Genomic DNA, 24,389 nt, shown 5'->3' with positions numbered 1-24,389 from the left:
CACATGACAAAGGGCCGGTCTCAGTGCACATGGGTTTATTGAGTTATGGATGTCAGTCCTAGTGCTGGGCTGAACCACAGGGAAGATGGCTACATGGCCAGTGCAACGCAGGGAACTGGATTCTCACTCAAGTTGGTGTCCAACACATCGAGGACAGGAAGCAATCTGCCAACGTTAGTTATGGTGTGCAGGTGTTTATCATGATGGGTGGTGCCTAACTAGGAGGACACCATAAAATGCTGGAGTACCAGAGGGAGTTTTGCCTACAAGTCTGTTCAGATGTACTCCTTAGAGCATAAAAAGTGTCCAGATCTGCAAAGAGCAGTAGAGCAAGAGTGGTGGGCCAGCTTAGGAGACAAGCCAGTCCCTTTTCAGTGGGGCAGTAGGCCACTAACGAGGCCCAATATCCCAGGCAGGGTGGGACAGTTGTCCAAGGTCTGCTGTCCAAGTCAGAACAGGGACTGGAGAGCCAGAACAAGAAGCATGGAGAGCAGGGAGCTCTCCTCCAGGGGCGCATCTGCAGTAGACACCTTGGCAGGTGGGAGCAGAGTGTGGACCTGAGAGAGAAGCCCAGTTCTGCTCTCTGCCACCCCAACCCTCCCAGGGCATTCATGCCTCCATCTAGGCCCACTTGCCATGGAAGGAGGCAGTGCAGGGGCTGCCAGCTCACCATCCCCTGTCTGCACCTACCTGCAGGAGACTCTGCTCAGGGTCCTGGTGGGAGTCCAGTTGGTTACGTAGGATTGGGGGCCACCCACCGTCAAAGGTCTGTATGGCACTGTCTATGGAGGGATGCAGGGTGAGCTTGGCTGAGAAAACCTAGCACAGGGCCCAGATCCTCAAGGACAAACTGAGACCCTTGGCATCCTGCATGGGTCCTCCCCAGGCAGATATGGGAAGAGAGGACGTCTGCAAGGCTTTCAGGATGGACGATGCTAAGTTAAGAGTGCCTTACAAACTGCAGTCTTCTCTCCTTATGGAAGCATGACAATTATCACCCCATTTTACAGATGAGCACAAAAAGGCTTAGAGGAGTTAACTCTCAGCTAGTAAGTGGCAGGGTTAGGCTTCAAACTTAGACTCCCTAACTCCTAGACTGGTCAGCGAACCATCCAGCTATTCAGACTCGAAAGGCAAGACTATTAATGGGGGCGGGGGGGGGCGGGTGTTGGCTGTGCCTGGAGGATGGAACCGCCTCAGAAGTGGCAGAAGCAAGGAAGTGGGCCTGCGTGGCTTACGCTACGGACTTCAGTTTCCTCACCGCCAGCCAGGCAGCTTGGGATGGGGCAGTAAGGGCCGACTGGGGCCCCGTCCCTCCGCCCCTCCGCCCCCACCTCCCGGACTCCTCACCCAAGCAGCGGTTCCTCGTAAAGAGCCCCCGGAAGACTTCGCACTCCTCACGCCGATTTCCGCTGGCTCTGCAGTCGCACCAGGGCTCCACGCGCGCGCTTGCGTTGTCCACGTAGTTGGGCGTGATGGCTGTGCCTGGTGAGACCCCGAAAACAGGGTAATCGGCCCATCCTGGCGGAGGCATCCCCGGGAGATGCCCTGCGGGCGGTGCATACCCACGAGGCCGGCGTAGGCGCGCAGGCAGCTGGGGGCCTGGTCTCGGAGGCAGCCGTCAGGGTTGCTGGCTGTGGTCGCGCAGGAGACCTGGAAGGCCAGGAGGCGGGGCCTGCGCCGCGCGGCCGGAAGGCGGTGAGTGGGCGACTAGTGGCTCCGACCCCCGCCCGCGCGTCCCCTCTCCCCCCTCCCCCCACTCCACCTCCTCCGGCACCTGCAGATCCGGCTGTGCTCGCAGGCATCTAAGGGCCCGAGGCAGGAAGGTGGCGCCCGGCCAGGCCCTGAGAAAGCGCAGGAGGGCACGAAGGTCTGGCGCCGGCGCTCTGCGCACGCGGGGCCGCCGCAAGGGCAGAAGAGCAGTGCGTGGGTAAGCGCGGGCGGCCCGCGGGCGAAGAAGTGGCGCAGGGCGCGGCGGCAGCGGGCGCGGGGGCAGCCCCCCGGCGCGGCACGACCCAAGCACTGCGCCACGTACGCCGTGCGCAGCCGATGGCACCGCTCGTCGGCGGTGCACGCGTCGGCCGCGTCCACGCATGGATTCGGTGCTACAGAGCTCCGCGATCCTGTTGGAGAGGCGGGTAGGCTGCGGTTGTTGGCGTGCCCTACACGCACACTTCACCCCCGCCTCTGGGTCAGGGCCTCAGAATATGCGGGGTGCCCAAAACTCGAGGTGGGCAGAATGTGACCCAAAGGCGTTAGCGACTGGCACTGACTGGCCTACCGTTGCGGGGATGGGCAGCGACGGCCTCTGGGCATTCCTGCCACACGTCTGCGGTGGATGCGGAGCGTCGAGGCTGGGCCCGGGTGGCCTCCCCCAAAAGCTGAGACCCATCCTCCCCAGGCGCCACCCCTCACCAATCCAAAGAAGGGTCCTTGAGATTCTTCCCATTGTCCTGGGCCCCACCTCACACGGAAAACAGCAAGGCTTCTGGGGACCTGGCTAATGGAGACGTATCAGAAATGGCACCGAGGTCCAGAGTTTAGGAGGATCCCACATGCCCCAGAGCAGCCGCAGTTGCTGAGCTCCTGAGCGCATTAGAGCCTATGCTCCGCAATAAGAGAAGCCTGCCCAAGGCAACTCGAGAAAGCTCCCGGCACAGCAAGGAAGACACAGCGCAGCCAAAAATATATCATAAAAATAGAATTAATGTCAAGACGTGGCACTGAGCACAGTGGCTGCTCCTCTTCCTTTCTTTGACATGCGGGGACGCCTGACTTGTCAGACGCCCCTCCTTTCCGTTCTCCCTTGGAGACCCTTCGAGTGACCTATAGTTTTCTGGTTCCCTTCTTTCTTGTCCGTCTCTAGAGCATCCTCCTGCCTCTGCATCTTCCCCCTCCATCCTCTTCTACTGCTCCCTTCTTACTGATCTAACCGGTGCTGCCCCATCTGGATGGACTTTGGCTTCCCCCTGGCGTCTCTCCTCTCCACCAGCCAAGTAAAAGAAGGCTTCCTGGCAAGGGCTCAGGTACTGGAGCCATTTAGTCCTGGCTGCGGGGTGTGGATTCAAGAGAAGTCCCAGATGGCAGGCCATGGGGCTTAGTCCTTAGCCATAGGGCACTCCACTGTGGACAGAGAGTGTGCCTGGCACAGCCCAGTCACATACCAGGGGTCTGTTGGGCAGAGGGTGAGCTTTGTCTGGAAGTGCCATGGGCACTAAATGCCATGGGCATCTATATCCAGCCAGGGACTTCTCTGGTGGTCCAGTGGATAAGAATCCATCTGCCAGTGCAGGGTACACAGGTTCGATCCCTGGTCCGAAAAGATTGCACCTGCCGCAACTACTGAGCCCGTGCACTGCAAGAGAAGAGTAGCCCCTACTCGCCGCAACTGGAGAAGGCCTGCACGTGGCAACAAAGACCCAGCACAACCAAAAATAAATGAAATTTTTAAATAAAAAGTAAAAATCAATCCAGCCAAGCTAGAGTCTCTGGAGGAATTTGGCAGTCCCTTCCCCCTAGAGCACCAACCAGGCTACCCCTGCCCCTCTGTTCTCTCTGCTTCCAGGAGACTTCCTCAGATGAGAAGCCTTCTGGCCCCAAAGTCTGAGGGAAGTTTCCCAGCCTGGCTTAGCACCCATTTATTTCCGAGTGTCTGTGTGTGTAGTAGGGTATTCCCTACCTCAGATCTGGGAGCAGGGCCGTCTCTGGCATTGGCCTTTCCTTTCTCTCTCCTCTCCCCACCTCCAAGCTCCCTCCTGTACTTCCAGGACTTCAGAGCAGCAGACAAACATTGCCCTTCTCTCCCAACCAAGCCTTCACATCCCCAGGCCTCAGCCGCACACATCAGCTCCTAGTGTCTCCTGTGATCTTGCTGCCATTTCTGTTCTTTGCGTACCTGTTTCCCTCCAGCAGGAGCACCCCTCAAAACAGCACATCTCAGCTCCAAGATCTCCTTCACCTTCTCCATTCTCCCTACCCTACACCACCTGCTAAAGTGACCCCCTCCCTCCATGATGCCCCAAGTTGGGGAGGGATAGTCCAGGTGGTTGGAATAGCAGATGCATGGCATGGAGACATTGAGGATGCAGGGCAAGGAATCAGTGTGAAGTTGCAATACTGAAGGTGGAGGGCTGGGCCTGGGAGAAGGGTAACAGGTGGGAGGGCAGGCAATAGGAAAAAGAAAGTCCCTGGGGCAAAGTTACCAAGGTGAGATTTGGGAAGCCATGGCTCTGCGGGGCCCAAAAGCTGGAGGCAGGGTGCTGTGTGTGTCCTCAAACCTCGGGCACAGGTGTCTCACTGGTGCCTCTTCCTGCATTTTGGCTTTTCCTAGAATCACCTTCTTGTGCTCCCACCTTTTTCTTGAGGATCGAGGAGGATCAGGGACAGAGAAGCTAAGGTTCAGAGGTCTGGAGGGAGGCAGCCACTCACCTAGAAGCAGTAGCAACAGCAGTGCGGGTACCAAGCAGCTGGCCATGCTGGGCAGCAAACAGGAGGGGACAGCTGCAGGCAGAGCCCCTGTCAGCAGGCGCCTCCTTCCCAGTGCCCCTGGCCCACAGTGATGGAAACCTAGGTGTCCCTGCTGACTATTCCTCTGGTGGGAGGAGCCTTTGCATTGGAAATGATTCCTGCCCTCACTGAGTCCCCGCCCAGGCTGCACCTTCAGATAGATCTGGGAGCCATTTGACCTTGTCTCTCCCATACTAAACTATTAAATTTATGAAACAACATAATTCTTCTCCTTTTATAATTTTAACTTTTTATTAGCTGATATTTAGACTTACAGAAAAGTTACAACACTGCAAAAATGCTCCCTTTATATCCTTCTGGGTGAAGGATATAAAACCAGTTTTTGGTGTTTTTCCCTTCAGATGGTAAAGGGAAAACCAGTTTCCCCTAACATCACCATCTTACCTGACCATAGTACAATTATTAAAACAAGGAAATTAACGTTGGTACAAGACACTTAACTGTAAATCCCTTTGCATTTCCCCAGTCTTTCCACTTACATCCTTTGTCTGTTTCAAGATCCCATCCAGAAACCCATGATGCACTTAGTGGTCAGTGTTGCCTCAGTTTCTTCCAATCTGGCAGTTCCTCCGTCTTTCTTTACAAACTGGGTGTTTCCCTATCTGACTCTGCTCGGTGGGCAACCCCCTTCTCGAGGGAACTGTAAGCGATAAAAAACGTCTTTCAATGGCACTAACCTCTGTGTGTTATTGTTCTGTCATCTCTATGAATCAGAATCCCATCGAGAGCCTAGGAGGGGGCTTTAGTAAATAGTCTCATTCAGCGCCTTTCGCTGGTAGAATGAAATCAAGGCCTGAGCCTTGAGGCTTGCTACTCTGCTGCCAGCGAGTGATTGCAAAAATTTTCCAATTCTTCACATTTTCTGAAATGTGATTTTGCTGCCCCTCCCTGGAGTGTAGGTGGAGTTTACCTCCCAACCCCTGGAATCCTTGACTTGCTTGGCCCAACAGAATGTTATGGAAGTAAAATGTGCCAGTCATAGACTCTCAGGAAGCCTGGCAAGCTTCCACATGCTCTTCTGCAGGAGGCAGTGAGTGAGGTACTTGCCTCAAGATCACAACTATAGATTTTTTGTTTGTTTGTTTCAGTTTCCTAAAAGCCTTGGTTTGGTAACTGATTCTGTTATTTTGCTCATCATGGACTTTTGTATTAATTTTGATCTTTACAAAATATTGCATTAAAATATTACTTGATTACTTTTTTTGTGCCCAAGGTAAGTGCCTCCCTTGTTTCACTCTAATCATGTTCCTGCTGTCTTAGAACCCTCCCCAGCTGTTTGTGAACAAGCCTGGGCTAGACTCCTGGAAAATGAGAGACACAGAGCCCACTCTCCCCACCCCGCTACCCAAAAGCCAGCAAACCCCAAAAGCAGTGGCCAACAGTTGACTGCAAATGTATAAGTGAGGTGAGTTGAGACAAATCAAACCAGCAGCTGAGTTCAACCTAATTTGCCAACTCACATAATTGATTATTGTTTTAAGCTACTAAGTTTAGGGTGGTTTTGTTATATAGCAATATCTAGCTGGTAAAGAAGGTCACTAAGCAACTCTTGTATGAAGCAAGGGGAGAGAGTAAATGGCTGCTGAGAGTGTTCAAGGGAGGCAGGAGAGGTAGAGACAAGGGATCATTCAAGCAAGGCAACACCTTCCTATGCCCAGTATCTCTGGGTCCTGGCTGTCATCTGAGGTTCCAGACACCACCCTTTGTCACCCTCAGGGAGTCCCATGGTGTTGAATTTACAGACAGAGAAGACTCACGAGGGCCAAGGGCAACATGGCTTTCTTCTGACTTCTTTGAAGTCCTCTCCAAAATGGCTTCCTTTGTTCCCTCCCATGGAATGAAGGAGGGGTTGATTAACATCCAAAGTGAGGGGACTGCAGCAGCCCCGTGCTCCTCTAAAATCTCACCTGAGGACTAGGAATGGGGTGGGGTGGAGGATGCATCTGAGGGACAAGAGAGAACAGGACACAGAAAGGGACGTCCCAAGGATCTTGTTTGTTTTGCAGGGGGGTCAGGTTCCAGGGAAGTGGCTTCTGTCTGAAATGTAGAGCCCTTGGAGTCCAGGCTTCTGGCCCAGCAGTCACTGCCCTCCTAAGAGCCAGGTCTGAATAAAGTATGAGTAACAGACTCCTTTTATACAGTTCTGTTCAGGTGACTGAACTAAACTGCATTGTACTTAACTGGACGGTGATTGCAGCCATGAAATCAGAAAGATGATTGCTTCTTGGCAGGAAAGCTATGACAAACCTAGACAGTGTTGAAAAGCAGAGACATTACTCTGCCAACAAAGGTCTGTATAGTCAGTGCTATGATCTTCCTAGTGGTCATGTATGGTTGTGAGAGCTGGACCATAAAGAAGGCAGAATGCCAAAGAATTGATGCCTTCAAACTGTGGTGTTGGAGAAGACTCCTGAGAGACCCTTGGACTGCAAAGAGATCAAACCAGTCAATCTTAAGGGAGATCAATCCTGAATATTCACCGGAAGGACTGATGCTGAAGCTGAAGCTCCAGTATTTTGATCATCTGATGTGAACAGATGACTCATTGAAAAAGTCCCTGATGCTGGGAAAGATCGAGGGCAGGAGAAGAGGGCATCACCAATGCAATGGACATGAGCTTGGGCAAACTCCAGGAGGTGGTGAGGGACAGCGAGGCCAGGGGTGCTGCAGTCCATGGGGTTGCAAAGAGTCAGAGGCGGCTGGAGGACTGAACACCACCACCAAACTCCTGGGACAGAGAGGCCTCTCCGGGTGCCCAGCCTGACCTAGCACCCCCTAGTGACAGGGGAGGTCAGTGACTACATGGCCTTCACTCCTGGGTCGGATGGATTCTTGCTTATGCTGGAAGGTGTACTTTAAGAGGATCCTACAACCCTGAGGACTGGGGACAGCATTGTGCAAATTCTGATGAGGTTCCAGGGTCTTGGAGTAGGTGGTATGGCAGTAACTCAGAGAAGAAATTTCAAAGCTGACTGAAGGTGCAAAAAGTCAGCTGAGTTGCTGGCTCTTCCCCTGGGGGTCCGAGTTCCTTGGAGTGGCAGTCAGTAGCCACCTGTCCTTAAGTCTTCTTATGTCAGGAGTCACTTTACCAGAGACAGGATCTTGGCTTTTGGACTCTACCTGCTGAGAATGAAGTGGAGGTTCCAGGGAAGGCCTGGGACCCTTTCTCCTCCCTCAGGGAAAACCATAGAACTGCTTCCTCCCATCCCAAGGGCCTCCACCAACTGGCCTCAGACAACAGCTTCTCCACAAGGTCTGTCTCATTTCCATAATTTACAAGTTCAAAAACAGAGTCAGGGACTGTGAGATGAGGGGCTAGAGGAGGATAAATGAACTATGGGAGGGGGAGGGCCCCACCTACCTTAGGGGTACAAGCAGGACTATGAGAAGCAGGCTTCTCAAGGTGGCTGTTGGGTTCTAGCAGAGTTCTCAAGGTCTGGGAAGCAACAGGTGGGGGAAGAGTGCTGTGAACAAAGGTGGCAAGAGTCCCTGGTGCAGGGTGGGGCACAGGGCTCAAGGTGACTGGGTGCTAGGTGGAGAGGAGGGGCCCAGCTGGAAAGAGAAGACAAGAGCCCATCCCTTCCCTTCCCTCCCCATCTCCTACTGTGCCTCACTCACCCAAAGGCTGGGACTCCTGGGGGGCTGTCAGGCGCAACTCCACTGGGTGAATGCTGCCCAGAGGGTGGCCTCTGCATGGGCCATCTTTGGATCTGGGCGTAAGAGACCAGGAGACTTAGACAGTGACATGGCACCCTGGGGCTGCTTCCCTGCGGTAGAGGCTTGCACCCAGGCCACTCTCCCCAGCTCGCTTCCTGCTCCCTCCTGAGGGGAACCCTAGAGACTTATGCTTCCCAGGGCCTTGGATACTTTCTCTCTCCAACCCTGACATTTTCCCCAAACTCTGGCACACCCGAACATCTTCCAGATGTTGATGTTACTCAGGTCCCAAAGAGGGATGGACTTCCTCTCCCAGTGGTACCCATGTCTGTGCTCGCTATTGGGTAACCCTACTGCCCTCGATGACTCTGAGTTATGCTCAGCTGCTCAAATCTCATCTTCTAGGGCCTTACCACTTTGATATCTCTTTGAAACAACAGTCTCAATACTTTACCAGGTGATGACATGTAGTCACTGCCTCCTGTAAGCCCCCAGTGATGATACACCAAGCTCTGACCACCTTGATTCTCTGCTCACAGACCCACAGGCAACACTCATTGTGTCAAGGCCCTTTCAGCTGTGCCCTGCTCCTGTTTGGGATGCCCTGTATTCCCATCTCCAGTCCAAACCATGCCCTCTCCCTCATTTTGCCCAGAATGTCCCCAAGGCCACTTGGGGACAAAGTGGTGGTCAAAGGGGGCCTGCCTTGCCCAGCACCCAGTGAGGAGGCTGCCCTAGACTAACAATACTTGGTATCACGTGGCCCTCATCCCAGGTCATGGAGCTCTGTGTTAGGGGCAGACCCTTGGCACAAGGCAGCCAGCACCATAGCTCCCCAGTGACAAGGAAAGGAAAGGTGTGTTGGCCCCAGCATTTGGGAACTTGAAGGGGGTAACAGCAGAGATTTTGGCAGAGGAAATGTCAGAGGGCTGAAAGTTCATGAAAGAGAAACTGGAGAGGCCTTACTCAGTGGAGCAGGAGTTGCGCTATGAGCTGGTGGAAAAACAGGGTAAAGCCAAGGATAAAGCAGCCTCTTGGTGGGAGAAACAGGAGACATGGAAAAGGGGTACTGAACCACAGTAATGGGGGCCATGGGGGCCCTGCATGGACCTACACCTTTGGCTTCACTGGAAGACCACTGGGGCCTTCTGCTCAAGGCTTCTTTCCATTGCTTCTGCCTGCCTCTCTGCACCTGAGGCAACAGACCCCACCCCAGCTACGCCAGGTCCAGCAGAGCTATGAGGAGAAGAACCTTAGACCTCTGTGCCTACCCACTGCACATGAGAGCCCTCCTTGAGCCCCAGAAGCATTGCTGGAGACAGAGTCCCGGACGCCGGTAGCAGCACCAGGCCAGGCCAGCCCCAGGTAGCAGAGGCAGCACAGAGCTAAGGATCATCGCCAGCGTGAAGGCGTCCGGGTCTGCGGAGGACAGGCTACGTCTGAGTCCTGAGTGCACCACGTGGCTCCTCCCTGCCTGCCCTCCCTCCCCCCACCCTCCGTGGGCACACTTTGAGGCCGCACAGGACCGCTGTCCACACTACCACCCAACCCTGGCTTGTCACACGAAGGCGGAGCCCAGCCTGGAGCACAATGGCAGTTACGGTTACTATTGCAAACCTGCAGAGGAAAAGAGAAAAGGAAGGTCCCACGAGACTGGGGACTCCCAGGGTCAACCCCCACACACCTTTCAGGCCACTCACCCCGCGGCCATGGCAGGCCATCAGGCAGAGCTCCAGCTCTCGGAAAGTAGTGTTCTGGCAGCGCCTTTCCTGGCACACCTATAGGCAGTGTGGGCACGGCAGTGAGGGGGACTGAGGCTTTGACCCATGGGACTCAAGTGGTAGCGAGGGGCTGGGTGGGCAGGGCTCACCATTCTAGGTCCACACTGGGTGCCTGCCTCTACCAGGCCCAAGTCAGGCAGGTCCAGCTGGGCACCGGGCAGCATGGAAGCTCCCCTGCAAGTCACCTCGCGGCTGCCCAGGTGTACAGTGGAGTCCACCGGAACCACATGTGGCACCAGTGCGCTCTGTTCCCCGCCCTGGCACTGCAGTTTCCCACACTGCGCATCCCTAGGGAGAAGCAGAGGTAGTCAAACCGCGTGGTGTTTCTCCATACCCTCTTCCCCAGCTTCCCTTCCCTCCGCTCCCCACCTCCGCGCACAGGGTACGAAGTTGCCGTCTCCCTGCTGGCCGCAGTTCCCCTGGGCGTCTCCCGCGGAGTTCACGACCTGGAAGCAAGCCTCGGGGGCTGGGCGCGAGCCTGAGGAAGCAGGGGCGGGACTGGGGACAGCCCAGACTGGAGCCACGCCCCTTCTGCCTCAGTTTCCACCCCCGCCCACCTCCCCTAGAGCACCAAGCAGCGCAGAACAGCGGATCGGAGCGGAGCGCGCGCTCCTGGTCTCACCAGGCCCCCAGAGCTGCTGGCACTGCTGCTCCAGCGTGGGACACGCGCCGTCCCGACAGTAGCCGCGGCCTCTGGCACAGGGCGAGCCGTCCAGTAGGTAAATGTCCGGTGGGCAATAAGGGGAGGCTCCGGTGCAGAATTCAGGGAGGTCACAGTCACCCGCAGCCGGGCGGCATGGCGTGCCCGCCGGCTTCAGCTACGTAGGTGACCCGGGTGAAGGCAAGGTGGCGAGGCATAGAGACAACGAACAGAGATACGGGACAGCCCGGTGGGGAAGTTCAGGAGAACCCATGCACAGAGCAGAGCTAGCACCCACAAGGGAACCCAAGGGCGCCAATTAGCCAAGACCAACAGGCCGGCTCCCAAGTGCCCCCAACCCTCACCCCGGAGCCTCCCATACCCTCACCATACCCTCACCAGGCAGTGTGCGCAGCAGTCCCCGTGGGTGCACTGGGCCCCCGCACGCAGCGAGCAGTTGTGGGCAAGGCAGCAGGAGTCGGGGCACTCCTGGAGCCGGAAAGGCGAGGAGGGACCAGGTGAGGGTGCAGCGATCAGACCTCCGGGGAGGGGGCGAGCGGGAACCAGTTTGGTCCCCCGGGGCTGGTCTTGCGGACCCCACCTGGCCGGCGCCGCAATCGCACTCCTCGCCCTTTTCTACAAAGCCGTTCCCGCAGCGCGCCTGCGGCACCAGGAGCCCGGAGTCCGGCGCGTTGGAGAGGCAAGCGCCCCTTCCCTTTCGGAAGAAGGCGCGCAGCTGGCGGCGGCTGCACGCGCTAAACACGCGAGGGAACGGGTGCCTACGGACGGGGGAGGGCGTCGGGCGTGCGGGGAGCACCCCTGCCAACCCCTCCGTGTCTCCAGTCCCTCCCCCCCAGCACACTGGCGCTTGGCTACGCAGCCAGTAGATGCGCAGACACCGCCTGCGCGACGGACAGCTCGAACTCTCTAGAGGCAGAACCCAGAGACGGTAAGTAACTCGCGCAAAGTCACACAGCGAGCGCGAGGCAGGAGGGTGTGACGCCAAGGGCGAGCGGCCCAGGACCCAGGGTCAAATCCCGACCCAGCGCCACGCTTCCCGGGGTTGGAGTCACCTCGAAAGGTTGTTCCGAAAATAATTTATCACGTCATGGGAATCCACTTTGCCTGCTTTAGGGCGGGAACTGTTACCATCATCCCGATTTCACGGAAGAAACAGGGGTAACCATTTCTCCCACAGAAAGGCAGCAGAGGCAGGCCCAGGTCCCGCCCTGCAGCCCCGCACCCGCTACTCCGCCCCCGCACCCGGGCCGCGCGCGGATACCCGGTAGCCGCCGCCATCACGCAGCCGCCCTGCTCCACCGCCGCCTCCGCGCAGCAGCCGTGGGGGTCGTGGCTGAGGCCGAGGCTGTGGCCTATCTCGTGGGCCATGGTGGCAGCAGCACCAATGGAGAACTCCGAATGGTCCTGGGAGGGCGTGGCTACGCTCACTGGGGGCTGCGAGGGCGGCTCCCCAGCCCCTCTCCTCCCGCTTCAGTACCAGGTGGTGCTCACTGTCGTCACGCCTCCAGAGCTCTCCGCGAGGCACATGCCCTCGACGGGTGCCAGGCCCACTGTGGCGCCCCGGAAAGCTTGGCCCCTGAGAGCGGAGCGCGGCATGACCGGGCGGGCCGGGAGTCCGAGCCGCCCAGCCGGGACCGCGTGGGGGTAGGTGGCACCCACGTGAGTAGCTGAGCAGAGTCGTGTGGCTGCCGCGCCCACAGCCCCCGGCGCCACTGCAGGAAGGCCCACAGCGTGGCGTTCGCGTCTGGCGTGACGCGGCTCTGGTCCTGCTCGGTCCACACTTCCAGGCCGGTCAGCACCACCTTAATGTCCAAAGTCCTGAGAATCTGCGGACGCAGGGGAGCAGACTGAAGCGGAGGACCGCCTTGGTGCCTGGGCTCCTCCATGGGAGCACCTCTCATTTCTCCCCTCCGTTCCCTCTCCCTATCTCCAAGTCTGCCCCTTCTCAGTCACCCCCAGAAGGGCTCTCTCCCTGCCGACCCAACCTGATCCACATAATTGGCGATCTCCAGAAGACGCTGTTTGGCGTGGTTCAAGTTCCTGTGCTGAGTCAAAAACTAGAGAGGCAGAGATAAGGCGGCGGTGTGACGACAGGCTGAACTGACCCCAACCAGGCTCTCCAACCCCCTTGGGGCTCCTCTCACCAGGGTGTGGTCCCCTACTATGTACAGCTCCAGGTACCTCGGGCTCCGGAGGGACTCCCGCCTCTCCTGGGTGGGGGTGGCAATGGTGATCCTGAGTGGCAGGCTGCCCGGCTTGAACCCTGACCACCAACCCCAGTTCTCAGAGAGCACAAAGTTAACTCTAAAATATTTTGCTAGAATTTGTTCCTTCAGCTTCCAAATAAAAATATCAGGACAGGAGGCCCTAAATTGGGGCTGCACTGTTCCTGTCTCTTCTGATTGTAAAGGGCTTTGGATACTGCATTCCCACCCCTGCCCATGCCCCTGACCCTGATCTGGGTGGCACACGAAAGGCTGATCGTGTCCCTTTTGTCCTTTGGGTCCCTGTGGCCACAGGTTCCTTTCCCTCTGAACAGCTGCTCCACCCGGAAGATCCTATGGGTCAAGAAGTCCTTGGAGTCCCCAGCTGGCGAGGGATGCACATAATAGCTGGCATTGCTGCTGAGTGTGATCAGGCCCCTAGGGTGCAAAGGGGTGCAGTGAAGGGCAGTCAGGGGACATCTTTCCCTAGCCCCAGGTCCAGCCTCCTCCCCCAGAACTCCTCACCTCATCCCAGAGCAGATGCTGAGGATCACCCAGGAGTCCAGGAAGCCCCTCACATGCCCATGGTAGTGGCAATGATCCTGGAGAGCAAAGGACCCAGCCCCAAATCTCAGCCAGGGCTGAAGTGGGGTGGAGGGCAATAAAGAAAGCATGGTGGGGGACTAGCTCCAGCTTCTCCTTAGAACAGGAGGAGAAGAGGGGAATGGTGGAGAGGCCCTCAGCGGGGGGCCGGGGCGGGGTGCGGGGTGGGGGGTGTGTTCCCCTGCACTCCTCACCCTGTCCTCAGGGCCCTTGGAAGCATCTCACCTTGTGGTTGGGGAACAGCACTACCGGCCGCCCATCTGGGCTGTAGTGGGTTTCTGTGTATCCTGGGGCCAGCAGCCTGCTGGGAGGGGGTGTTGCAGAAATTACCTAATCCAGCCCTAAGACCTCACCCTGTCTTCCTCCCTAAATGCTAATTGAGTAGCTCTATGAGTGAGGCAAAGTAATGTAATGACTTTTGATGCTTTTGAACTGTGGTGTTGGAAAAGACTTCTTGAGAGTCCCAAGGAGATCCAACCAGTCCATCCTAAAGGAAATCAGTCCTGAATATTCATTGGAAGGACTGATGCTGAAGCTGAAACGCCAATACTTTGGCCACCTGATGCGAAGAACTGACTCATTTGAAAAGCCCCTGATGCTGGGAAAGACTGAAGGCGGGAGAAGAGGATGAGATGGTTGGATGGCATCACCAACTCAATGGACATGAGTTTGAGTAAACTCCAGGAGTTGGTGATAGACAGGGAGGCCTGGCGTGATGCAGTCCATGGGGTCGCAAAGAGTCAGACACAATTGAACAACTGAACTGAACTGATGAGTGAGGCACAGGGCTAGCACTTAAGAAGCAGCCAAGGTGTGTCTTATATGGGCTTCCCTCATAGCTCAGTTGGTAAAGAATCTGCCCAGGAGACCTGGGTTTGATCCCTGGGTTGGGAAAATCCCCTGGAGAAGGGAAAGGCTACCCACTCCAGTATTCTGGCCTCAAGAATTCCATCGACTGTATAGGCCATGGGGTCCCGAAGAGTCAGACATGGCTGAGCAACTTTTACTTTTGGTAATGGCTTAGATGTGGAAATGGCTTAGATGTGGAAATGGGAGTGTGGGGAGCATCAGAGAGGAGCAGGAACAGGGGAAAGTTTGTGGTTCTCATGGGACCTGTAGCAGGCAGCTGGATCCACAGGTCAGGGGTATTAGAGAGACCGGGCAGGAGGAGAGGAGTCAGGAAACACTGCGGAGAAGGCGGACCTTGGAGCCGAGGAAGTGTGGCCTCCTTAGGTGGCCCTGCCTGCTGCCTACCCTTGTTGGATATCTGGACAAACCTTTAGCCCAGAAGTCCCCACCATTTCTGGCACCAGGGACCGGTTTCATGGAGGACAATTCTTCCATGGACAGGAGTGAGGTGGGGTTGGTAGGGGTGGGATGGTGTGGGGATGATTCAAGTGCATTATATGTATGGTGCACTTTATTATTACATCAGCTCCATCTCAGATCATCAGGCATTAGATCCTAGAGGTTGGGGACCCTTGCTCTGGGGCACCTCCTCCCACTCAAAGTTCCTTCAAATCTCCTCAGGCCCCCGGATCCTACATATCTCCCCAGCTGTCTTTCACTGAGGCTCACCCCCTACTTCCAGAGGATACAGAAATCACACCTGAAGATCCCGCCCATGTGAGCAGGGATCTTCCTCCTCTCCTTCTCCAGACCCCACTCAAGTAATGATTTCATCTTCAGGCTTCACCTCACCAGCATCCTTCCCACCAAGACGGATCAACTGTAAGTCAATTTCTCTTTGAAGAAAATCCTTCATTCCTCTCCACCTTGACCTCTTTGCCCCAAAACTGCCCCCAAAGACTTGTGATGCCTGTGTCTTCACTCTCCAGTCTTTCCCCCTCCTCCAGCTTTGCTCCCCGACTCCACCCACACACTCAAACCTAGGGAGGAGGTGATGTGATCGTCTCTTTTAACACATGGGGATATTGAACCCCAGAAAACTATAGTTAGGCATGGTGGAACCTGAGTTTGTTTTCAGTGCATGGGGGAGAATAAAAAATGTGTATGTAGGATGCTTAGAACAGTGCCTGTGATGAAACAAGCACTTGATAAATGAGAGATGTCGATAATACAATCTAGATGGTTTCAAGAACCCACTCTCCATCTTAGACACTCACCTCGCCCAGCCCGGCTCTGCTTGTTCATTCACCAGCTCAAAATCTTTGGCTTTGCACTATCCTGGACATTCAGCACCAAAATGGCCTTCTGTAATCTGGCCCTACTAGGACTCCCCAAATTTGTTTCTTTTTGCTCCCTTCCCTATAGAAGGAGACTCCCCAGGCAAGCCAGACAAACTGCTACCTGCTGATCGTGCCTTGACCTTTGTAGTCACTGTACTTTTGTGCCTGGCATTCCCGCCTTCTGGACCACCTGCCCATTCTTGGAATCCGTCTTGGATTCTCTTTCGACTCAGCACACTCTGTGAGCACCCAGCAGGTGATATTCACTCATTCGTGGCAGGAAGCTGACAAGATGTTCCTGGGGCTGGGATGAGAGATATGCCCTACAGCGAATCCAGCCTCAGTAACCCATTTCAGTCTCGAGGGAGCCAGTCGAGACTAACATTGACTCTCCCTGTAACCTGCACCTCCTCCTCTGGGGCTCTCACCCCATCCAGCCTCCCTCTGCGGTTCCCATCCGTCCCTGCCCCCAGCAGTGATCCTTCCCCAGAGACGGGGGCTGTTCTTGGCTCCCAGCTCTTTCCCCAGCCTGGTACTCACTGATTCTTCTCCAGCTCTAGCAGGAGCTCCTGACCTTCAGCCTCCAAGGCCACCAGCCTCACTTGTAGCTTTGGGACCTGGGCAAGAAGGAGTATAGGGCTGAGAGGATGGGCATCCAGGCCCTCTGCCTGCCAAGGAGCAGGAGGAATACAGAGGTACCTGACAAGGGAGTTCACGGGGAAAGCGCAGAGGCACAGGGCAGAAGACCTCCCCTTGCCTGGTGGGTGCGGATGGGTGTGGGCTGCGAACATGCAAAGATGTCCCCAAACTCAGAATGTCTGTTCTAACAGCAGCCATTCGACAGAGCCTTCTAGTTTCACTCCGTATCCTCCCTGGAGAGACGAAGGGTCTTGGAAAGATGCCATTCCTTGCCTGAGGGCCCTGGGCTCTTCTGGCCTTCCCTCCTTTTTCATGCCCAGAAGGCTCCCTCTATGCAGGGAGGACAGTGCGGTCCTGAAGATGTTGATGCTGGAGAATGGGGTAGCCACGGTTTGGGCCTCCTCACAACCTCTCCTTTCACTCCCTGTAGGATTCAGACTTAGCACCTCCACCTCCAAAGCTGACAAACTCCTCCCCCCACCCCCCACCCCCCACCCGCCACCAAATTTGCCTACACCCCTAGCAGGCTCACCTCACACCTGCTTCCCTGAGCTTGAAATGTAAACACTGACCCACAACCCAGGCCAAGAGAAAAACACTGGCTTTCTTCTTGGCTAGATGTCAGGAGGGTGAGTCTGGGGCCAGCCTGTCCATCTCTCCTTCCGCCTACCTTCTTTGCTGCTTCCACCCTGCGGGAGTACCCCATCTGCCCCGCTTTGTCCACTCAGCCTGGCTGGGGGCCCAGAGTTGGAGCGAGCTGGGAGCCTCCTGAAGAGCGGCTACGTCTTTGGAATGCTGGCCCTTCCCTTTTATCCCACAATGCACTGTCCTGGGCTTCAGGCCAAGAGGCTCAGAGTCTTGTTGGGGGGGCCCTTCCTCTGCAGGTGGGGAGCAAATAGTCCCTTCCCCAAGCCTAAAGCCCCCCACCCCCACCCCTGTGCCGCCAGCATGAGCTCATGTGGCCGGAATGCCACTTGCTTTATGGAGAAAGGTCTGCGCGGGGACAGGAGGCAGTCCAGCTGGAAAGCATCCCTTGCCCCACTCCCATCCCTCTTTCTGTTCTCTGTGGCCCCGCTGTCCTCATTTCTCCCCCTCCGGTGACCCTACCCCTCACCATGCACTCCACCTCCAACCTGAAATGTAGGTGTTCCCTGCCTCAAGGACATGACTCCCTGCCACGCTGTCTGCTGTCCTCATCTTGGCAGGCTTCCCAGGGACAGAGACAGTGGGGAAAGCAAAGCCCCTCTGGCATTCCCCTCCTGTTCGGTCACAACCCAGGCCAGGCCCAGAAGGAGGTCTACAGTCAGGCTGGCCCCAGCATGTGAGGAACAGTCTCAAATCTCAGGCCAGCACCATGCTGACCACTTGGATTGAGGCCCTGAGGGTCTGGGGGACCCAGGGAGGGCCCTAGATTGAGAGGTGCTGGGCCTGGGGGTGCCCTGCCCTTCATGGCAGTGCTCTTCTGCCTTCTTCCTTGCAGGCTTGGACACTGGGTTGTCCTCTCCTGATAATTCAGGATGAATAGCCTCTCAAGGCATGGGAGACATTGGCCAATGTTTGAAGTTTTTCAGACCTTAGCAGGTCTCAGGCTTATGGATTAAAGAGCTGTGTGACCTTGAGCAGTTTCTCCAAGTTTTCTGGGCCTCAGTCTGCCCCTCTGTGAAATGGGCATACCAAGGATGCTGGGCACTGCGCAGCACAGCGGTGCGGCACATACAGATGGGGACAAGGTTATTCTGGAAGTGTGTGATGGATGACCATTGGGAGGAGACTGAGGTAGAGCATCCACAAGAAACAAAACAGGGTGGACTTGCATCTAAGGGGAAGTAGATCCTGCATGAGTCAGTGAGGTTGACGTTTCAGGTCCCTAAATGACAGGGTCCTGGTGAGGACAGCAACGCATCCAGTGTCACTTTGCAAAAGGAAGATATGTTGGTGTTTTCTTTAAAAGGTCCCTGAAAAACTTTAGGCCCCACAAACTCTGGCTCCACCTCTGCCTGATGGGGTGGGGGTGGCCTGAATAATACTGGAAAGAGAGGGTTAAGGAGGAGGTGGGGGAGAGGAAACTGGAAAATGACTTCCATGTGTGAATCCTCTCTCCATCTGGATGTCTCCCACCCCGACCTGCCAAACCTTTGGGGAGGGGCCTAAAGGACTCTGGGAATCTAGGGGCCCTAGCAAAACTGCCATGCTGAAATCTGGGGAGGGGCAAAGGGGCCAAGAGACTCGGCCTCTACATGGGAAGGGATGGTCTGGCACTGACCGGCTCCTCCAGGGTGACCATGCGCTGGGGTCGTCCATCTAGGCTCCAATGCAGAATGACTGGCTTTCCAAGGCTGTTTCCTGGGGTGAGGACAGAGCACAGGGTAAGAGGGAGCTGAGGGACAGAGGGAAGTTGGAGACAACACAGGGACAGAGTCAGAGGATGTCAGCAGGCAGGAACAGGACACTTCATCTTCAATACTCAAAGGTTTAGCCTGGAGAAGGGTGACTACCCATAGGGCATCCTTGGAACCCAGGGGCTGCCAGGGAGGCAGAAGAGAGAGGAGTCTGGGAAGAACAACTCAGCTGGGTACTCGGGAGCTCTAATGACCTTGGGAGGGGAAAACGGGAATCAAAGATCACCAGGAAGAGACCAAGGCCCCCAAAACAGAGGGTAAAGGAAATGGGAGGCAGCTTCGGGTATTTTTAGGTGGGGCAGCAAATGCTTTTATGGTGAGAAATATGTGAAGAGAGGAGGCCTGTTTTTCTGCCACCATCTGAGAAAAACAACAACCAGATGTTGCCCAGAGCTTCCCCTGTGGTTTTGTGCTAGGGGCAGGGCTTCCAGGGACCCTGGCCCAGAAGCCCCCTTTGTGGAGGGGGGCGGGGATGGGGTGGTTTTGGAGTCAGAGCCTGAGTGCTCCCAGGCTGGGAATGCTTAAGGGGGCTCTAGGAGCCAAGCATTACTCAGAAGGCGCCTGGAATGCTCCCCTGGAATGCTCCCAGTCCTCCCTAGTGAGCCCCAGAAACTCTCACCACACCCACACCCGCCCTGAAGGAATCAGACCTTAGGCTGCCCAGACCTTGCAGGCAACCTTCCTGCTCCTCTGGCACTCAGTCCCTGGGGAAGCGTAGCTCCCAGAACTGACCTCTCCCCAACACCCATCCCCCAGCCCTGTCCCCAGTGCTGATCAGGCTGAGATGGCTGCCTGTGGAAGTGGCTCAGCTCCTTCCAGGCCACCTCAACTCCTTTCTCCTCCATCTTCTCCTCTAGACCCCATCATCAAAGACCTGGGAAGCAGCAGCTCCAGGAAGTCTCCTCTGCCAAGTCCTCCTTGAGTGGATCAGCAGTTGCCATTAAGGAGATGGGGTGGGGGTAGGGAGGTGCAGGGCCTTGGAATGGAGGCTTAAGGGCTAGTGCAGGGCGGGGTCTGAGTGCATGTATGGGAGCCACTGTGGGGGTCTCAGGCCAGAGAGGATTTAACTAGATCCAACTGGCCCTGGGCTTCCCAAGGTGCAGAGGGGAAGGTGTGCACGTGTGAGTGTGGGTTGGGAGTTCTTTCCTGGCCCTGCGCACACACACTGGCCATTGGTACCTTGATGGGGGCAAGGAGGCAGAGATGGAACGGTGGTGACTAGGTGGAAGGGAGTGGAAACAGAGGAGTCAGTGTGGTGTTGGGGAGCATAGAGCCCCTCTTCATTCCTCCCAGGGGTTCCTTCATCATCCCCAGACCTCAGGCTGAAGAAGGACCGCTGGAATGCCTGTGGACCATTCCCAAAGGCCTGAGGGCTGTTGTCCCTCCCCATGCACATCCCAGAACACAGCAGGATCCTAGCCCTGTGCCCCTCACTGTGACACCCTGCACAGTGCTCTGGAACCCACTGCCACCAGGCTGCCCTGCCCTTCCTGCCCCCCCCCCCCACCCCGGTCAGGCACTTGATGCACAGGAGATATTTTTGTCAACCCCATCTCGAAGAGAGTTTGGAGGGGTCACTCTGAGAAGAGACAGAGCTAGAGCCTTCCCTCAGGGCCCTTCTATCAGGCACCATCTGTCTGAAGCAGTTGCTATCTAACCAAACAAGGCAACAGTATAAACAATATACACACTGCCCCAGAGCCCGGGGATGAGGCAGTGAACATGGGCTGATGCAGGAGTGTGGAGGCCACAGCTAGCCCCTTAGTGTGAGGCCGCAGCAGGGACTGACTCCAGGGCCCCAGTGGTCTGGGGCTTCCTGGAGGACCGAGGCCCGCTGAACCCTAAGAAATGGAGGTCCAGGGACCTTCACACTGGCAGATGGGCAAGAGCAGAGAATCCAGAGGGGCTTGGGGCTGCTGAGCCGCTACTCAGAGGGGAAGGGGCCCTGCCACTCTGCTTAACTATTGGCACAGGGCGTCTGGGAAGAGTGTGGAAGATTGGGCGAGAGGTCTGCCCAACTACAGGTGAAAGCCCCTGGGCAATTCCTGCGGAGACTTTCCCAAACCCTCCCCAGGGCCTGTCCTCCTGGCCCGCGGGATTCCCGGGGATTTCTGAACCTCCATCCCGACAGTGCCTCGCCCGACCCTGTGGGGGGAACTCCCACTCACCTTGAAACTCCTTCGTCCCCCACACAGGCCACGGTAGGCCCAGTAGCAGCAGCAGCCCCCACGTGGGCGACCCTCGAGCTCTCCGAGACCCCGGACGCATAGCTCTGAGCGCCCAGCGTCGTCGCTGCGGCTCCCGGCTCCCGGCTCCACCCCCGCTGGATCGCCGCCGACCCACGCCCTGTACAGCCGGCCCTCCGGCTCGCACCCGCGGCTCGCACCCGCTCCTCGCAGGACCCCGCGCGGAGCCCCGCCTGCCCCGCCGCCCATCCGTCCTGACCCCAGGCCGGCGGCGTGTGCCCTCGGGGAGCCAGATCCATGCCCCTAGAGCTTGGAGGGGCAGGGGTGGGAATCTCTGCGCCCCCCCCCCCCCACCCCGCCACCACTTTGGGAGACCCTCCAGAGCCGACCCGCAGGTTAGGTCTCAGAGGGCCCCCTACTCGTGGGGATGGGAAGTGAGATGGGGCAGGGACCCCCAAGAAGGGCTTCTGGGGACCCGAGCAGGGAAGCAGGGACAGTGCGAGGGGCCACCTGTGGCTGCTCGGGTCTGCCCGAGAAGCGCCCTCCTCCGTAGTCTCTCGGGGCCGACCTTAGTCCTCACCTTGCCACCAGTCCTGCCCAGAGTTGCCCAGGTGAGAGACTGGCGGCCTCTAAGAGAAGGGAGGCCCGGGTGACCGCGACGGGCAGGTGCGGCCACGGCCCCAAGCTAACCTCTGCGCTACAGGGCCCCCAGCCCCTCCCCGCCGAGGCGCGCGGGTGGAGGCTGGACTAGTGGAGGCCCCGGGCCTGGGGTTCCCTGGCCGCACAGACAAGGCAGCAGGGCGGGCGGGCGGAGAGTGGGGCAGGCCTGTATCCCCGGTGGTGGCAGATGGGGGTGGGGAGGCGGGCAGGGCGCGAAGAATGGCACAAAGCCGTAGACTCCCACACGTGGGGGATCCTTTGGGCCTCGTTAACATTTGCTTCTTGTTTTAAAAAGTTTGTTTACTGAGTAGTGAATTTGGATAGGGAGTAGCATGTGTTCTGATAGCGAGGAATGTTAACTTCCAAGCAAATGTATTGTTTTCAAGAATTCAAAATTCAGCTAGTAAGAGTTGCAGTGGGGCGGGTAACCTATGCTGGTCTGATTCAAACATCAAGAAGTTATGGTGGGAAGTACAGGGAACAGCACATCCTCTCAGACTACATCCCTCCAACAGAAAGCTATTATTACCTTCTTGTATAGGTTTTTTGATTATTTTACTGTGTGTCCAAGACAATACAAACATTTTTTCCTCTCTTTTTAAACATTTTTTGCATCTTTCCCCCCCCAATTTATATGCCTTGAATATCCTTCTTATCAGAGATCTCATTAACACTAGTTTGTTTTTTTGTTTTTTGTTTTTTTTTGCCAGAGGAGGAGAGAGCAGCCATACTGCGGCAGCACATGGGATCTTAGTTCCTGACCAGGGATGGAACCCCCGTGCCCCCTGCAGTGGAAGTGGGGAGTCTTAGGAACTGGACTGCCAGGGAAGTCCACATCAACAGTATTCTTATGATTATTACTACTATTCTATTATTAATACTTTGGATTTTAAAATTAACATTATTACATGCAATAAAAATACACTTATTTTAAGTGTACAGTTAGATGAGTTTTGATAACTTTATATACCTGTGTCTTCACTTCCACAGTCTAGATAGAACATTTCCATCACCCCCAAATAATTTCCCTGTGCCTCTTCACAGTCAATAACAGATATGCAGATGATACCACCCTATGGCAGAAAGTGAAGAAGAACTAAAGAGCCTCTTGATGAAAGTGAAAGAGGAGAGTGAAAAAGTTGGCTTAAAGCTCAACATTCAGAAAACTAAGACCATGGCATCCAGAACTCACTTCATGGCAAATAGATGGGGAAACAGGGGAAACAGTGACAGACTTTATTTTGGGGGGGTCCAAAATCACTGCAGATGGTGACTGCAACCATGAAATTAAAAGACGCTTATTCCTTGGAAGAAAAGTTATGACCAACCTAGACAACATATTAAAAAGCAGAGACATTACGTGCCAACAAAGGTCCATCTAGTCAAGGCTATGGTTTTTCTAGTAGTCATATATGGATGTGAGAGTTGGACTATAAAGAAAGTTGAGCGCAGAAGAATTGTTGGAGAAGACTCTTGAGAGTCCCTTGGACAGCAAGGAGATCCAACCAATCCATCCTAAAGAGAATCAGTCCTGAATATTCACTGGAAGGACTGATGCTGAAGCTGAAACTCCAATACTTTGTTCACCTGATGCAAAGAAGTGACTCATTTGAAAAGACCCTGATGCTGGGAAAGATTGAAGGCTGGAGGAGAAGGGGATGACAGAGGATGAGATGGTTGGATGGCATCACTGACTCAATGGACATGAGTTTGGGTAAACTCCAGGAGTTGGTGATGGACAAGGAGGCCTGGCGTGCTGCAGTCTATGGGATCGCAGAGTTGCGACTGAGCGACTGAACTGACTGACTTCCCAGTCAGTCTCTCCCCAACTCCTAACCCCAAGCAACCACTGATAAACTTTCTGTCTATAGATTTACTTATTCTAGAACCTCAAACAAGTAGAATCACCAAGCATGTACTCTTTTGTGTCTGGTTTCCTCCCATCTCTGCATATGAGATTCATTTACGTTGTTTTCTTTTTTTTTTTTTCATTTACGTTGTTTTCTAGCAGTAATTTGCTCTTTTGTAGTACTGAGCGTGTTCTGTGGTATGAGGGAAGCGTGGTTTCTCTATTCTCCAGATAGGCATTTGGGTTCTTTTCCAGTTTGGATTCTTCTAAATACAGCTGCCACAAATTGCTGTGTAAGTCTTTATATGAACATGTTTCATTTCTCACCTGTAAATACCCAGAAGTGCAATTGAAAGGTCATACAGTAAAAGGCATGTTTACTTTTTTAAAGAAGCTATTCTCCAAAGTACCTGTACCATTTTACAGTCCCACCAGCAATGTGTCAGAGTTTTTTATATCCTCACCAACACTTCAGTGTTGGTCCACCTTTAAAATTTTAGCCATTCTAATGGCTAAAATCTACATTAGTTTTAATAGTTAAATGATGTCATTTATTCATAGTCTCCTCTTGGGCATATAAATGGTTTCCAATCCCTTGATCTTACAAACAATGCTGTAGTGGATAGTTTCATACAGACATTCATTTGTGAGATGATTTCCTATAAGCAGGATTTCTGGGTCAAAAGATATGTGCTCTTGTTATTTGGGCAGATAGAGTTAAGCTGCCCTCCGATTTGTACCAGTTTACAATTGCATCTGGGGTGCTCATTTTCCTACAGCCTTCCCAACACAGTTATCAAGACTTTATTGATATGATATTTGCTAGTCTGCAAGTGAAAATGGAGTCTTCATTTCCATTTTGTCTTATGAGTCAGGTTGAATATTTATTCACACATTTAAGAACAGTTTGTATGTCTTTTCCCCTGAATTGCCTATTCATATTTCCAGCTCATTTTTCTATTGAGGTCTTTCTCTTAACAACTTGAAGGAACTCTCTATATAAGGGAGATGAACCGTTTGTCTGGAGTATGAGT

General features: G+C 55.1%; 2 protein-coding genes across 9 annotated transcripts; both read right to left on the bottom strand.

The window, feature by feature from the left end:
* Nucleotides 1–245: 245 nt before the first annotated feature.
* Nucleotides 246–4,474, bottom strand: GFRA4 (GDNF family receptor alpha 4). Its single transcript, XM_070800659.1, has 7 exons — nt 4,429–4,474; nt 2,282–2,453; nt 1,778–2,173; nt 1,566–1,675; nt 1,351–1,485; nt 691–782; nt 246–530 (listed from the first exon to the last, which is right to left on the bottom strand). Exons 1-7 carry the CDS (start codon nt 4,472–4,474, stop codon nt 450–452), a joined length of 1,032 nt encoding a protein of 343 aa, XP_070656760.1. The 3' UTR covers nt 246–449.
* Nucleotides 4,475–4,739: 265 nt separating this feature from the next.
* ADAM33 (ADAM metallopeptidase domain 33) lies at nt 4,740–20,984 on the bottom strand. 8 transcript variants are annotated; one of them, XM_070802143.1, is made up of 22 exons: nt 20,829–20,984; nt 18,525–18,604; nt 16,163–16,239; nt 13,659–13,737; nt 13,356–13,432; nt 13,079–13,268; nt 12,771–12,836; nt 12,612–12,683; nt 12,286–12,452; nt 12,118–12,202; nt 11,888–12,030; nt 11,207–11,384; nt 10,999–11,094; nt 10,588–10,783; nt 10,335–10,443; nt 10,055–10,253; nt 9,885–9,962; nt 9,693–9,801; nt 9,456–9,603; nt 8,146–8,237; nt 7,889–7,963; nt 4,740–7,647 (listed from the first exon to the last, which is right to left on the bottom strand). In XM_070802143.1, the coding sequence occupies exons 1-21, from the start codon at nt 20,926–20,928 to the stop codon at nt 7,926–7,928; spliced, it is 2,379 nt and encodes a 792-aa protein (XP_070658244.1). In that variant the 5' UTR covers nt 20,929–20,984; the 3' UTR covers nt 4,740–7,647; nt 7,889–7,925. The 8 variants fall into 8 exon arrangements, with proteins under 8 accessions (XP_070658244.1, XP_019827494.2, XP_070658245.1 ...); XM_019971935.2 differs by having other exon boundaries at nt 4,740–7,650; nt 11,005–11,094; XM_070802144.1 differs by having other exon boundaries at nt 4,740–7,650; nt 13,659–13,734.
* Nucleotides 20,985–24,389: the final 3,405 nt, after the last annotated feature.

This window comes from Bos indicus, chromosome 13 (assembly GCF_029378745.1).
Source record: "Bos indicus isolate NIAB-ARS_2022 breed Sahiwal x Tharparkar chromosome 13, NIAB-ARS_B.indTharparkar_mat_pri_1.0, whole genome shotgun sequence".
NCBI lineage: Eukaryota > Metazoa > Chordata > Mammalia > Artiodactyla > Bovidae > Bos > Bos indicus.
This window is presented reverse-complemented; position numbering and strand designations above follow the sequence as displayed.